Source organism: Ammospiza caudacuta, chromosome 7 (genome assembly GCF_027887145.1).
Source record: "Ammospiza caudacuta isolate bAmmCau1 chromosome 7, bAmmCau1.pri, whole genome shotgun sequence".
In the NCBI taxonomy this organism is placed as follows: Eukaryota; Metazoa; Chordata; class Aves; order Passeriformes; family Passerellidae; genus Ammospiza; species Ammospiza caudacuta.
The window spans coordinates 43,208,977-43,225,483 of record NC_080599.1 but is presented as its reverse complement, the minus strand read 5'-3'; the positions used below and the strand labels follow the sequence as shown (position 1 = coordinate 43,225,483).

At 42.4% G+C, this 16,507-nt stretch overlaps 1 protein-coding gene across 1 annotated transcript in view; it reads left to right on the top strand.

The window, feature by feature from the left end:
• LRP8 (LDL receptor related protein 8) overlaps positions 1-16,507 on the top strand; it is a 169,794-nt gene that overhangs the window by 127,670 nt on the left and 25,617 nt on the right. Inside the window, exon 4 of the mRNA XM_058808279.1 lies at positions 3,900-4,028. Coding sequence (XP_058664262.1) covers positions 3,900-4,028 — 129 coding nt within the window. The remainder of the gene's footprint in view (positions 1-3,899; positions 4,029-16,507) is intronic.

Here is a 16,507-nt window from a genome sequence, read left to right as displayed (position 1 = left end):
CACATTAAAGTAAAGTAAAGTAAACAACAGTGACCTGTCCTGAGCTGCAGAGTGAGCTGTGGTCAATGGGGCAGAGGTTCCTCACAGCCACCCACAGCTGGGAGAAGGGCCAAGAGCAGGAAAGTACCAGTCAGATACAGCTTCAGCTGTGACAATATTTTAAGTCAGAAGATGGATTTTAACTGTGTTTCTTATGCACCGTAAATACTTCAATGGGAAACTTTGGGTTTTAAGTCAGTAGTAAGTGTAGATAGGGATATAAATTCATATACACACACACACACAAATATATATATATATATAAAGAACAATATATGCAAACTGAGACAGTCACAATATATGTGACTGAGATTTTTTCTGAGTCACAAATCGTCAGTGATTGAGAACTCTGAGTTCTGAATTTCCCTAAGCAATCTCTGCCTGTCAGCTCCCCTCCTCTCTGCAGAACAGTTGCTCATTTACCAGTTTGGCTTGTTTTCTCTGGAAACAAACCGGATTCTAGTCCTGTGCTTGGGCAGGTATGAACACTTATTTTGTTCTTGGTACATCTCTGAGGCAGTTCTGCCACTTGTGACAAAAGAAGATTTAAGGACAGTGTTTGAGGAGGGGAGGTCCCTGTTAAAAAACATTCCTTTAAAAAAAAAAAGCTGACAACTAAACCATTGCTGGGGGAAAGAGGGAGGTAAGAATTTTTAATTCCGTAATAAAAGTAGTGGAAATACTCGTGGGAATGGTTCATTGGCATGACAGAAAATAGTTAAACTATTTTAGTATTGAGTTTTCTCTGTTGTAGAAAAAAATGTCTTGGGTAGAAGCTTCTGAAGAACGTGGGAAAACCGCAAGGGGCAGTCTGGAGAGGATGGGGAGTTATTTCAGCAGAGATAGAGATGCTGTTCAGACCTGTAAGATGATGTATTTCCACAAAGGGCATTCTTTTCAGTCTGCTGATGAAAAGTCTTGTGGGTTTCCCACCAGCAGAAGCTGCTTAATTGCATTTTGTGTATGCTCTTAGAGTACCTGTTTGGTGAGAACCTGACAAATGGTCTTCTGAAAGTAAATCAATTTTGTTTTCTTGGGCTTTCTTGAATATACATGATGTCCGGAGCCTGAAAAGCACAGCAGTGGCACAAGAGGAAGCAAACAGTGGGGCGCCAGTTAGGCTCTGTGGGGCTCTGAAAGACTTTGTAGCCTCCTGTAAAGAGAAAGAAGAATGTGCCATTGGCGGTAGTGAGTAAATGGAACCTTCTTGTCTTCTTTGCTCTTGTCTCCTTATAAATAAACCATTGTTGTCCATCCTTGGCATTTGCAGTTCATTGTGATAAATTGGTCTTGATGTGTCTGACATTTCAACCAAGTTGTTTAATGGTGCTTTTCTGAAAAGGCAGATCTTGCTATAAGTTGTGTTGGTCCAGAATGCATCCAGGGTAAGAGCACTCACCATCACACACATCCTAACTCTTTCCTTTCTGCCTGCACAAAGAGGGAAGGAGGGAGTAAAACATTTTGGTCACGTCAGCCCAAGGGGCCTGGGTTTGTGTAAGCCGTGCACAGAAACAGAAATGTTCAGTCTGGGCTGCAGTTGCTGAAAGCCTCTTTAATAGTGTGGACAACAACATGGACCCCACTTGCATCTGCAGCCTCTGGGGGGAGAGGGGGAAAACACCCAACTTGCTGGAAATGCAGGTGTGTTTCCACCAAAGGTTTGCTTTGACTGTTGTGCAAGATCCCCTGTCAGTGCTTACAAGTCATTGGCTTCCATGAAACAATTGCTTGGGTGCAGAAACCACTGGAACAGAGATTTGATGAACTGTGACCAACAGCACCTTCTATTGTTGCATCCCTGAAAGTTCAAGCTTTGATTTACATATTTTAAATGTCTGTAATTATTCTGTCAGGGAGATGACTAACACAGAGGTTGCTTTCCATAAATAGGATACTTCTGCTCATACCTTTCCAAACCTTTCAGCTTCCCAAAACTATTAAGCATCTGCCCACAGCAGCCAAGCAAAAGTAATTCCCATAATTTAAACTGTGACCAGTAAATAACCTTTTTGCTGGTTAATGATCCCACTGTGTGCTGATACCATTTTATGATTATATTTTACCTTCTTCAAAATCAGGTGTGTGGAACATGTTCTTACCTGTCTGGACCCACTTGGTTCTCAGTGGAGATTTACAGTGAGGATGGAAAACCTGGTCCTACTTGGCATCAAAACAAATTCTCCTTCCCATCACCATTGCCAGAGCAAGAAGAACTAGAACAATTTTTGGGGGATGTGGACCAATAACCCAATTAACAAATGTCTCTGTGACATTTTGTTATCCCAGTTTTCCCAGAATGCCAGTGCAATCCAAACCTCAGTGTAGTTGGGCAGGACAAAACCTGCAGCTTAGAGGGGACACAGGACCTGGCCTGAGTTGGCAAATACACTGATCATGGTGAGGTCTTGTTGGAGAGCCTTTCCAATGGTTTTTATTACTAATTTGCTGGAAAAATAATCCCAAAGCCTAAGTAAGGATCCTTTTTTCCTCCCCCCTGTAACCATGCAACATTGATAAATGTTATTTAGGTATGCAGCAAGCAAATTTCAACAGAAATGCTGTCATGCCTCAGGGTTATAAAACTCCATTACATCTGTTATTAACTGTCTGTCTGTGGCAGGACCTAATTTTTCTTGATGTACTGGTTGCCCACAGCTTCTCAAAACTGCTTCTTCTAACACTTGAAGGCGCTAAGGCAGAAATGCAGGGATTAAATGGCTCTGCTCTCCAAGTGGCTGATTGATGCTTTGGGGCTGTAGGATGCCCTTTCACTGCCTCCTTGTGTAGATGCAAAGGGAGGTATAATTTTCATCCTCTCAGCACTTGGGAAGCTGATTGACTTTGTGTAAATACCTTTACCAGGGCAGGGTAATGTGAAGGTTTGAATTTAGAATCTAGGTTCCCACCTGCTCAGTAGACCTGCAGCCATACACAGCATTATTATCATTAATACCAATGGAAGAAATATTTGAATATACGTAATTTTTTGATGAAAGAAATCAATCTGTTTAATAAGCAAATCCTGCCAAACTGGATGATGATTCCAGAATGCTAAACAATTGTTTAAATTGTGGAACATTTTGCATTTCAGCAGCCTTGTCACAATAAATGTAGATCTGTTGCTCTTTACAGTAGTATGAAGGAAAAAAATACAGGAATTTTAGCAATGCAAACTAGTTATGAGAGAATGAGCTTCACAGCTTACTTGGTTCCAGATAAATCTGGCAGATTCTTTTTCATAGTTGTCTTCTTGCCTGTACTGGGGTTTTTGCTTCTGCAGGTCCTCCTGTGTCTCCATGTCTGACATCACAATTGCCTCAATTTATGCAGTTACAGCTCAATTTGTTAAATACCTGCAAATTCCTGCTTGTCCTTGCTGCTTTTTCCTCAGCTTTGCTGACCACAATCTGCCCAGATCATCATGTTTAGAAATTGCCTTGCCAAACCTAGCCATACACCATTGTACTAAAATGAGGGAATTGCTTTTTCTGGCTTGGCTGGAGGGGTTTGTGCAGAGCTGCTGTGCTGTGTGCAGGGCAGTGACTGAGCAGCTCCAGCTCAGTGTGTTGGGCAGGGAGGCAGAGCCTGGTGCTGCCCTGAGCATCCCTGCCCCAAGTTCCCAGCTGGAATCCCTGTTGCTCTGTGGGAACAACTCTCAGTTTGTTTTGGCTGAGAGGGGCAGGAGGGGCCTCGTTCCCAGGGCAGCCTGGTTGAGAAGGCAGCAGGTTCACTTGGGATTTCATTCCAGTATGGCTCAGGATTCAGCCATTCAAAGTAACTTTAACAGCATAAACAATGTTGGAAATGTTTATAAATATGTTTAACATCTGTTTATTTCTTTGGTTTTTTTCTTCCAGCCAAACAAGTGTGTCCTCCTGAAAAAATTAGCTGTGGAGACTTAAGCAACAAGTGCATCCCGCTGTCCTGGAGGTGTGATGGGCAGAAGGACTGTGAAAGTGGAATTGATGAGGCTGGTTGCACTCCTGGTGAGTTCATACAGATGCAACATCTCCATGTAGGACATAAAAGTCCTGGAGTGACTGTTACAAATGGCATGGAAAGGGATGGCTTTTCCTGCCAGCAAACTCACTCTGCTTTGCAGTGCTGAGTGGTGACTTCTAGAACCAGGGAGGAAAGAAGGATTCTCCAGTTGGAGCTGGCTGGAGAATGCATTAATTCTGTGAAGAATTAAGTATTATTATTAGGGTTAACACCCAGGTGATATGGAAAGGACTTAAATAAGGTTCAAATCTTTCTCTGTGATAGCTCAGCAGGTTCCTGCTGTCCTGTGCAGAGTGGGGACAGACTCAGGCTGGCTTCTGCTGGGGTAGAACAGATAGGGCTGGACATTGATGGCTTGTTGGTTTCACTGGACAGAGAGAGAATGATGTACTCTGTACCCATAACTGTTTTGAATTCAGTCCCTAAATGGCCATTGCCTTTTATTAGGCCTTTCTGTGCTGAATGAAAGAGCCCTTTAACAGTGTTTTCAGTCTGTGAAAACTCCTGCACTGTGTGGTCAAACTATTTCTCAGGCTGCCTTTTTGGTAGACCAAATATATTGGTTCTTTATGCTTCTTGGTGTCAAATATTCCTTTTGGAATGAATGCTTGACTCATTCTTGTGGCTCCCTTTGGTATTCCAGTTGGTTTTCCAACTTTCTTCTTACACAGACCACCAGAATTTAGTGAGTATCAGTCTTCCCAGTCTGTGCAGAAGTAAAATCACCTTTCTGATTTCTAATAGTGTTTTTATTAAATTATTTGTGTGCAAATGATCCCAGGCTTTTAAGAAGCTTTCTAAGTTCTGTGTATTCACCCATCCCTCAATATTTCTAGTGTTGAATATGTTACTTTTATTTCCAGGTTACTGGTGAAAGAGTTGAATGGTTACATTCAAGCACAAATTGAAGTTTCTTCCTTCGAAAACTGAATTTTGGGCTCTAATTCCTGCCCAGTTCATAATCCACATTATGTCTTTCCTTTGAAGCTGTATAAGGAAATGTGTTTTACATTAACATTTTGTGGCTCTGAGTGGAGTGCTGTGGACAAATTTATTTCTTTGCAGTCAGCTTTATCAAACAAAATATTGTCAAAACTTTTACTTTGTGAGCAGCTTGTTCCACTATTTAGCTCTCTTTGTAGAAGTATTTGTTCTCAATCCTTTTTTTTCTTTGTCCTTTTATTGGTTTCCATGTGAAACTCTTAAGTGTTTTCTCTTTAGCGTGTACAATTTTTTTGCTTTCAATGAAAGGCTTGATTTAGAGACAAATTCAGAAGATAATTCGAACTGCTATTTTCCTGATATGAGTTTGTGAATTTAGAACAATTTTTCACTGGTGGCTGCCTCCCCTGATTTAATGCTGCTGCTCACACCGGTGGGAATGGTCTCACAGAGTCCTTTAGTTATATAAAAATCTACTTGAAATTGCTTTGAACTTTTTTTCCAAAGCCTTAGGTAACCCCCAAAATGCATGTAAATATGTTCTGAATGCCACATAATTTCAGCATAATGATGCTATTGATGGATTTGGAAATAGCTGAGTGTTTCTGTTCTGGATGTTTCAGCACCTTTCCTCATAGTTAGCTTCCAGTTTTAGTGCATGTGCAGGTTCTTAAAAACCTTAAAAAAATGTAATCCAAGGACAACTTACCACATTTTGGTGCTTGCTGGGTAACTGGTGAGAAATGAATTAGTTGGCTTTCAACCAATTTTTAATGACTGAGCATTGTCCCCACACTGGAAATCTCTGCTGAGTCTGGCTGTAGGGTGGGCATGAGGACAGGGAAAAGGCATTGACAGGTAAACCTGGAGCATCCTGGGGGGGTGCAGACATCAAAACCTTTCAGTCCTGAGATCCCAACTCAGCATCTTTCAGAGGTCAAAACTCCCTTTTGAGAGGGAAGCAGGAGGCACTGCTGAATGGCTGTGGTGGGAGCACTTTCAGGGAGGTTCCCTGTCAAATGAAGGTCTTTTCCTCGTGGATGAGAACAATTGTGTGAGCTGTTTCACCAGGGAGCTTGTGGAGGATTGATAGCTATCCTCTCCTTATCCAAATCTGATAAACCTCACTAAGCCTATCCACTGATACTCTGTTAACATTCCCATTTCTTCTCTGGTTAGAATCCTCCTTTCTCTGTTTCCTCTTATCTCAGCAGCACACAGTATCCTGACCACTTCAGACTCCTTCTTCTCTTTGTTTTGTTAATTTAATCTCTGCACTGAGGTTTTTATTCTGATTTTATAAGAAGCTTCAGCACTGCCTGTCACCAGCAGCCCCTTGGAGCACAGCACCCTGTCACAGAGGCTGCACTCCTCACAGGGTTGGCCAGCCTGTCTATAAATAACACATCTTGCTGGATGAATGTTTGCAAGGGGATTTATTTGTGCTCAGAATAATTTCTGTGGTGAGAGCCTGCATGTCCAATAAACAAGTGGATGATGACTTGAAGATGCTGTGAGTGAGGGCATCCAGAAGAAAAACCCCCTAAGCTCTTTCTAAATCCATGTTAATAAAGCTACTACTGCAACCTCATGTGACACTTCAAAAAATGTTTTAACTGTGTATACTCTTGCTTTTTGATAGGAATAACTGGCTCTTGGATTTATAATTCTTCAAGAGGATTTAGTATGGAGTTTATGAACCTTATTTGTGCCTGCATTTCTGCATTGGTAGTTTGTACCAGTTAGAAGATTATGCTGGCATCCAGGAGCAGAGCTTGGTTGTGCTGAGGCTGTGCAAGAACCTGTTCCTGTGTCAGAATGTTCACAGCCCAGGCTAAGGGAGGATCTCCTGCAGGAGAGGACAGTAAAGATTATGGTGTACAATCATCCAAAACTGTAGGAGCAGTGTAGGTGTGTTATGGTTCTTCCTCCTCCAGCACTTTCCTTCCCAGCTACTGCTCTGAACCTTCTAATTTTTCCCCTCAGAATGGTATCACTGCTTTTTGAGTCCATGGGAAATGTATCCAGTGCAGACACTGGGGGGACAGAGCCCTGTTCAGAGACCCGGGGACAAAAGTAGAGAAGCTGAACAAGGAGACAATGGTGTGATTTTCACCCTGTGGAAGAACTTGTCAAGGAAGCAATGGAAACTGAAATTCTTTCACCTGCAATGGATAAAGCACCAGTGATCAGGGATCCAGATTTGTGTCTGCACAGGCTGTAGTTGCACCAGGGGTTAATTGCAGGTATTAATCCTTGCACATAGGTACTTAAGTGCCTGTCTGCTTAAATAATTGACTCCCAACAGGCTGTAAGAACACTACTGACTTCCAGTGCACAACCAATTTTTGAAAATGCAAATATTCACCTTTTTAAAATAAGACTATATAAAAAGAAAAACCTTATTTTTTCAGTTTTTGGAGCAGAAGTAATTTGAGTCTTCACAATACCAGGTGTGTTGTAGCCACAGGTCAGGGTTAGTAGCCTTGAATTTGCTGGCTTGGAGGTGCTGGCAGCCTCCTTATTTCCCTGGTGAAGGTTTTCTGCTCCCAGTGCACCCAACCTTTGGCACAATGGATTGGAGAAGCTTAGGACTGAGTTTAGGGAGACTGAAAGAGAAATTAAATAGGAGAGGCTGTAATTAAAGCAACACAACTCAGGGTCCATCTGGACTTGGCTAACTACTGCAGAACTTGTTAAATCTCTGCTGAGGGAGACAGTAAGCAGTGTTTTGTCAGCTGCTCAGGAATGCAGAGAGCACTTGAGAGAGGCTTTGGAAGATAGGAGCTGCCATCCTGTACCAGCTGAAACAGCACTGAACCCCTTTAGAGCACACAGGGCCCTCTGAGAGGGCTCTGGGATGCTCACAGAGAACAAGGCTCTGACCCCATCTCCTCTGGCTGTGGCACTGCTTCTCACCTGAACCACTGCTTGCACTCCATATGGAAATTGTGTCTTGCAGATGAGCAGTTGGAAGAACACCAGTTTCCCCTTTCCCAACAGCCAGATGCAGGGAAATGATGAATTCATTATTATATTGATAGCAGAATAAGCTATTTATCCGTGGGTTATTCTGCTGACTATAGCACAGAGACAGTGATCATGGGGAGCTTTTACAGGCAATGGACATACACTAACCTTGTGCAGGTGGCTGAGGTGAGAGCCAGGAATTCCTGCAGGAGCCTCATGCAGTGACAACCTTGTCACCCAGAGCATCTTCTTTTGGACCCTGATCTTCAGGCTTTTCATTGCTGACCACGTATCTCAGAATTAGTTCTAGATTTTCAGCCTTATGATATGATGATGTGCCAGATTAAAAGTGAACAGACTGGATAAAGGTTTTTTTAATTCACAGCAAGCACAGGTGTGTCAGCTGGAAGACTGTGTCCTTGCCATGGCAGCTCACAGGCTTTCCCATGTAAATAGATCATTTACAGGATCCTCAGGTGGTGAACTTTCCACTTCTCCTGGCACAGCTCCAGGCTCTTGTGTTACTCTCTAAAAAAGCAGCAGCCCCTCCCAAGTGAGGAGTCCTTTTCTTGGAAGGGCCAAGTCCAGAACATTTAGAGTCAGCTCTTGCCAGTGCCCTGGTTAACAGCCCTCAGGTCAGCTGAGAACCCTGGCTGAAGGCAGGATTTAAAGCAGGCTAAAGCTCCTCATCCCTCCAGCAGATCCACCTGGTGATGAACCAGCTGAAGGAGGGAAACTGCAAAGCTGATTTAAAGTCACCTTCCCCCACTCTGCTCCTGCACCTGTGCTCACATGAAGTGACCTTTCTATTGACAGTTAAATTGCTTTATCATTGTCCTGTAACTATAAAGAGCATCATGTTGTCCCAGCACTCTTTTGTGCAGTAGAAGGTACCTGTATTTTGCGTGAGCCACACTTCCAGTGCTCCCTGCTGGGATTTGAGCACACTGATCCAGTCCATTCCAGATCTCCACTGATCCTACTGAGACCCTCTAACTTGGTGATAATGTAGCACTGATTTTATCTTTCATTGCAGTTTGATTAATGTGTGCTTTTGTCAAAGTTAGTTCTGTTCACTGCCTGTTAATGAATTAACATTCATTATGTGCTGTCCCTCAGTCAGCTCAGAGGGACATCAAAGCCAAAGGATCAGATTTTGCCATGCATTCTCCCTGAGAAACCCACCAATTTTAAAACCCATAGCATGACAGTAATTCCTGTAAAAGAAATATTTATGCACTATCATTATTCATTATTTTAGTATGTGATGAAAAGAAACATGACTGGTCTGAAATTCCTGACATTTTATAGAGGGTAGCTGTAGCTTCAGTGTACTTGGTGGTGGAAGAATTTACAATTCTTTCCAAGAAGGAAAAAAAGAATTGCTAGATTTAACAAATGCAAGTCCTTCATAAATAAGCTAAGGTGGCACAGCAATGATATCCTCTGGGCTTTACATGATGTTTAATTACTGGACAGCTGGAGGGATTAATGCTTGTGCATTATGCCATGGCTCTCAGAAATTAAACATGTACAGCTGCCACCTTATCACTGCTTAAAGTATTAGAGCTCCTTCAAAAGCAGTAGTAATTTGCAGAAAAATCCTCATTGTTATTTAGGAAAAATCTCAGCCCATAATCATATTTGTCCTGAGTTCCTTCAGAACAAAATGGCAAGGGGGAAAAGGGATTGGGAGTTACTTTTAATTGCATGCTGACAGGAAAAGTGAAGGTAGCTGCATTTTTAATACATTGGATTTTCGTTGTAATTGAACATAATTAAACAGTGTGTGAACTTAGGTTAGAGGTAAGACAGTCATGGTGTAAATCCAGAATTAAACCCCAAAGCCATGGCCCAAGCTGTGCCAGGGCTCTACCTGCAGAGGATGAGGGCACAGTGCTTTGCCTTCCCTGCTGCTGGCTCTTGAGCTGAGCTTTATAAAGGAACCCGTGTGGCACATCTGCAGATGGAGCTTCCAGCACTGAGAGGGGCTTTGGGGGTGGCCCTGTGCTGATCCTCCTCACAGAGAAATTGTCCCTATCAGTGTTCCATGAATAATTTATTCTCTAAAGCAGAGTGGATGGAAACACAATGTGAAAACAAGACAATGCAGCAGTGGAATTTCTGCTTGCTCTGAAGGAGAGAGAGGGATGAGCACACTCACAGCCCCACACAGACACATCCTTCACACCCCAAAGGATCACAGGGGGCTGGGAGAGGGCTGTGAAACAGCTGCTTTTGTACAAAGATTTGTGGGCAATTAAAACTAAAGCTTGATAGTGCTGGACTGCAGATACCTGTGCACACCCACACAAGCTTTGTCCTGGTGCTCTTTCTGCATTTTAGCTGGAGATGTTGGCTCTGATTCTTCTTTCCAATCTCACATCGTACTGGCAGAGGAGCAAGAATTGATCTGTAATTATGTTTATCTTTTGGGTAGTCTGTCTTTCAACAGTTAGAGCTTCTAAAGTTGAAATAGTCAAGGAATTACATCTCTTATTGCCAGATACAATTGTATTTCATGTCCCTGAAGTGCTTTCTTCATAAGAATGCAGCTATAATTCTGAGCCTATTCATCCAAAAAACAAGAATCTGTTTAGTTTTATTCAGGGAAATCTTGCCAATGATGATGCTATGATGGCAGATATGTGGGTAGGAGTTGCATCCTGCAGTGGCCACCAGTACATATGTGTTACACTAATTAACAGTTCTGCTTCCTGAGCATATGATCTGAAGGCTAAATCAAAATCAGTAGCCTGAACTCAGCACAGTCCTACGCAGGAGAGGACCATGTCATGTTTGATGCAAGAGGGAAAAAAAAAAAAAGTTGGTTTATGAGTCATATTAACAGATAAAACTAATCTGGAAGTCTAATCTTAGTGGCTGGAATACTCTTTTCGTAGAGGATGATATAAGGGTTGGATTAACTTTGCTTTTACATTGCAAAGAAATTTGTTCATTAGATAAAATGTAATGAGAAAGGTAGTTCACAATAAACATTCATGGTTCATTACCCTTCTTTGTTCCAATAACTTTAAAATAATTTCTCATGTTAAGCACCTGAGTCCTCATCTCAGCCCAAATCGAGGAAAGTGCTGATTTCTACTCCCAAATCATAGAAACTGCAAGGCAAATCCTACTGCCATGGAAATCTCATTGCTGTTAATGTGAGCTCAGTCAGCACACGACCCTTACAGGTTTAATTGCAGTGAGTGTCACTCAGCGATTAAATTTCCCATTTGAGTAGAAAATCTAATCCTGTTTTTTGAGAAATGATTGTCATTCTTTGCTGGAATTGTGGGTACATAGGTACATTGCCTGCATCACATAATAGCTGTGCCCCCTAATTATCACATAACTGCAAACAGTCAGGGGCTGGTTGTTTCCTGAGCAGTCTGTCAGTCTCTCCCCCTCCCAAAATCACCACAGGGGTCTTGTGTGTATGGCCTTGGTCATTATAGGATGTGCTTATATTCATAACCCTGAATGGGCTTCACCAAATTCTGCCAATTCCCTTGTTGCATCCTCAGTGCTTCTGTGTTCAGGTACTTCTCCCTTCAGATCAGTCTTGCAAACCATTTTATTTCAAAAGCATCTTTTAATTGTTATTGAACCTACATTCAAGCTGACTTTGGATCACTGTGTGACATGGCTGGGTAAACTGGGGAGCTGAGAAGCAAAGCTCTGAGCCTTGCCTGCTTTGTCTGTGCTCCAGAAGAGTTAATAGTGCATGTTCCAAATGCAGTGGATGTTTAACAGTGAAGCAGACTGCAATAAGCAATATCTGCTCTTACAGACAGTTCCCATCAAACAAAATAAATTAGTGGAAATGGAAATGTTATGGGGCACTGGCCTCACTGCTTGCAATGTGAGCTCTGCTTTGTCCCTCACTGCTCAGGTGAGTTCAAACCTGTGGCTCAGCAACCTCCAGCACTCCCTGCTTAGTTATGGCAGCAACTTATAAATTACTTGACTGATTCTGGGGAAATGGCTCAGCTTTCCCACTGGTTAAACTGGAACTATCCCTGTGCTTGGAATGGGTAAGGGTAAAGAGAAAGTTTACAGTGACATGGCTGTGGAGCCATGGGCTGGGGTTCCTGCCTTTCCCCCATTTCCTAAAAATAAATCCAATTGTGCTGTCATTTGCCAATGTGATTGAAGTGTGCTTTTAGGATTCTGATGAAGTCTCTCCTGAGCTGAACATAAAGAAAACAGTGTGGAAAACAGGCAGGTCATGTCTCTGTGTCAGCAGAATGGCAGGGAGTGGGAATCTGCCCAGTGGGTGGAAGGTGACATCCATGGATTGGCTCTTCCTGGCAAAGTGTCTGTGATTTAAACTGCACAATAGCAAAATTAAATTTCATGGCTGGGCAGAAAGGCCGTGCACAGAAATCCTGTGCAGAAAATTCATAACCACAGGGAGTCCTGCTGAATCCAAGAGGTCTGTGTGTGCAGTAATGTGGGATTGGTGTGCGCTGTCCCAGGACGAAGCCCTGCTCAGGAATGCCCTGTTCTGCTTGCTGAACCTCCATATATTCCTCAGAAATACAGAATTTTGTGTGATAATATTAGAGCAGATGTTAGTTTAATGGCTGTTATCAGATGTTTCTGAGGGATTTGCCAAATTGGTATAATTTGTAAAATTGCCATTTTAATAAGCAAGTCATGTCTAAGGGAATAGGCGTGAGCTTGTCCTGTACAGACTCCAATTTTCAAAGTCAGGAAAGAAATTCACCAGACACTTCACAGCACATTTGTTTTCCTGTTAAATTTTGGCTAGTACTGAACATCTCCAGTCTGATTCAGCTGATTATATTCCAGTCAGAATATAAAAGAGTAATAATAATGTCTTTATCCTCATGAATCCCCGTGGGGTTTCTTGGATGGTCACAAAAGCAGGACAGTATTAACCTTTGGTATTCTGACCATCCATTTTTGTCTTTCATGCTGCTTTATTTTACCCTTCAACCCTGTACACTGGATTCACTTGTTCTTATTTTGAGGTAATTTTCAGTCATTTAGCCAGAACATCTGATAAATTTCCTAACCCTTTCCTGGTTTGAAGGAAAATTGAGGAGACCGCAGGTAGGAGTTGCAATCTTATTGCACATACATAAAATTAATGACAGAGTGTGTATAACTTTGTATATAAACTGCTTCTCTCTGTAAATTGGGGGTCATAATTAATTCTATTTCCAGATAATTAAACCACTTGGAATGAATATATGTATCTCAGGAAATACATTCTAAATCACCAAATACATTTTTGAACCAACTATTATTTGTCAGCAGGGGCTTTGGCATCTGGTTGCTGGGTTATAATTAACTAATACTATGCAAATAGTGCTGCAGAGAATGGGAAAATGACTGATTTGTGTTTGAGGGCAGCGTGTGACAAAGGCAGCCAGCACATGCAAATATTAATTTGCAGGAGCGCGTGAGATGGCTCCTTAGCTCCATTAGTGCCTTGAACAATATCAGGAATTACAATTCCTGCTGCAGCCTCCATCTAGATGGGCTTTTCGGTATCAATCACCATGGCAACAACCACTGGTGGGAGTGAGGCTGCAATTCCGCTGCATTATTCCCTCCATGGGAGGCCTGTCATTTTTTCAGAGCAATGAGCTTCAAGGTCATCTTCATTTACCTCCATCTCTTTTGCTGTCCTTCCTGGAGGGCAGCTTTCCATGGGAAACTTGTCCTTCCAGGCACGAATCCGTGCTTTAAAGACTGGCATTTGACAGAAGATCTCTATGAAATATTCAGGTATTTGGTAAGCAATTGACTGCAGGCAAAATAAATAATTTAGATAGAATTAAACCTGAAAATAAATACTAGTTAAGCAAAACTAACATGCTGACAGTGCTGGTAACTGGGAGTTCCAACATAATCTACCCTGTCTGCACTCTGTGACCTCCTTATCCATGGCCCAGCTCAGAGATTGGTTCCTGTGGGCTGGGGGAGCTGGGCTTGCACTTGGGACACAAAACCTGGGCAGACGGAGCTCAGGAAATCCACCCTCAGCCCTGCAGAACTCAAGTCCTAAATCTCAGAGTTGGGAGAGTTTCTCAAGCCCCGCAGCCTCCCCTGCCAGTGTTGAAGCAGCCATGAATCAGCAGCAGATCTCTCCCCCTGATGCAAATGTTGGTGTGCACAAATCATCCTTTGCCTGCTTTAGGAGATCCATTATCAGATTTAAACAAACATACATTTTCAGACACATTTTTAAAGTTGCTTTGGGGACAGTGTCAGAAAAATACAGTGTAATAATTCATCTTATCTTGTCTTCAGCATCAGTGGATAATTGCTGCTATCCACTTTGCCACAGATTTTACCAAATAATTATCATTATTTAAGCCATTCATGTAATTTCAAGGGGAAATGGCTCTTTTGAAGGAGAGATGAATTAAATACCTGAGTCTTACTGAAAAGCTATAAAATCTTTAATTAGAGATTAGCAATGACAGCAGTTACAGTCCATTGTACATAATCCCCAGCTCCTGGTAATGGTGGACATACCATTTATTTCATTTTTTCAATTTTATCTAGATTTGAGGATCCATGCTTGGTAGAGTTGTCCATTATAGAAATGATATGTACAAATATATATATATTTGAAATGACAAATTTTTATTGAGCACTCTGTATTTTTAGAGAATTCTACATCTTGAGAGCATTCTGCTTTTTTCTAAAAGCACTTAAAAAGCATGTGGCAGAATTATCTGAATTTTTTGGTGCCATGCCTGAGCTAAGAGTGTCCCTGCTGCACCAGACTCTCACTAAAGCCTCTGGCTGAATCCTGGCTCTGGGCAATAGAGAACCAGCCAGCACTGAAACACTAACTCCACAACTGCAATCTCTCTGATCTTCTGTTATTTTATTATTTTTAACTTCCTCTATCCCAAGGCTGCTTCTGCTCTGCTCTCCTCAAGAGAAGTGACAAGAGTGCAGCTGCAGGCTGTGAGGCAAAGTCTGTGACAGTTGTGCTCTACAGACTGGCACACAGCACAGGGCAAAAATTATTGCACAACACCTCTGGTATATTTTGTCTATAGGCAAAATCACCTCTACATAATCATTTGTGTGTGATATTTTACTTCCTGAAACTGTGAAGAACCTTTTAACATTACAGTGCTCTACAGTAAACTGCTGTTATAGTTATGCTTTGAAGACTGATGGTTAAACACATCTTTACAAACATTTCCAAGATTTCTACTGGGATCACTCATGTTTGAAGTAGGTTTTGCACCTTGGATACAACATTTATTAATTTCTTCTGTGCTAAAGAAAGCAAATTATTATTTGATTCCTTGGTCTTAAGTGAATCAGCCTACAACAGGATAGGCAGCAAATTTGGAGAATGCAAACAAATTGCTCAAGTCAAAAAATACTCCAGTGATCATTTAATTACTGCTGGCACATTTTCTACTGAAATGCTCTGGAGGCAATGAAATGCTGTAGTGATGGGACTGACAGACTGATGGAAGGGGATGTGAAGTGAGCTGTCCCTGGGGCTGTGCTGCCCCGTGCCCATCTCTGCAGGTGCTGGCTAAGAGAATTGTGGGGGTGTTTGTGGGGCTCTGGGTGCCAGCAGAGCCACAGGACCTGGCACAGCTCAGCTGCAGCCCCAGCCTGACCCTGCCAGGCCCTGAGGATCTCAGCTGGCACCCAGGGAGGGTGAGGGAGGGGTCAGGGGTCTGGGGACACTCCCTGCCCTGCCATGGCAGCAGCAGGGCTGGATGGAGCTCTCTGCTGGGGCAGCTGTGACCCACAAGGAACTGCTTGATCCCAAAGGGGAGTTACCAACCCAACAGCCAACCTGCTCTGCTTGCTCGTGGGGAGAGAGCTGGTAGTCTCTGGTGCTGGCATACACTGAACTTAATTTTTAAAAAGAAATAAAATAATCATGACCATGCAATTTTCTAGCTAGCAATTCTTAGGCTTCACTGAGGAAGTCCTCATGAGAGGTTACAAAAGCTGCTTCCTGGCTGTGATTATCAGTAATTTTATATCTGTGCTGGGATTTCTGGGTGCAAAGGAGGAGCTTTTGTGCAAACTTCCATTGTCTGTATCCCACTCCTGTGTTTATCAGTTGCTGATTTGCCAATGCAGCAGATTTCTGAAGGGAAACGTACAAACAGGAGGAGGGGTGGAGGTGGGACCAGGAAAACAACGAGGGGAAAAAGAGGGGCTCATTACAGTTGGTGGAAAAGACATTTATGTACATTTGGAATGTGAAAATCATTACAGTCTTGCCCAAACATTAAGGATCAAAGAACTATGCAAGATTTTGCTCTCTGATCTGTTTCTGAGATTCATCAAAATGATGCCAGAAAAGCAATTTCTTCTTCTCAGCCTTTATCTGTTACAGAAGCTGTACATAGCCATAGAAATATTCCTGTTTTCCCACTACCATTTTAAAATAGATTGGCAAGATGCTGTTACCTTGAATTTCCACTTTATGGAGGAGTGTTCCATGTGCAGTTCTGTGTAAGGGCTCCTCTGAAGACTGTGTGAAGTTATTTAGTTGTGTACTTATCAGCAGGGCTAA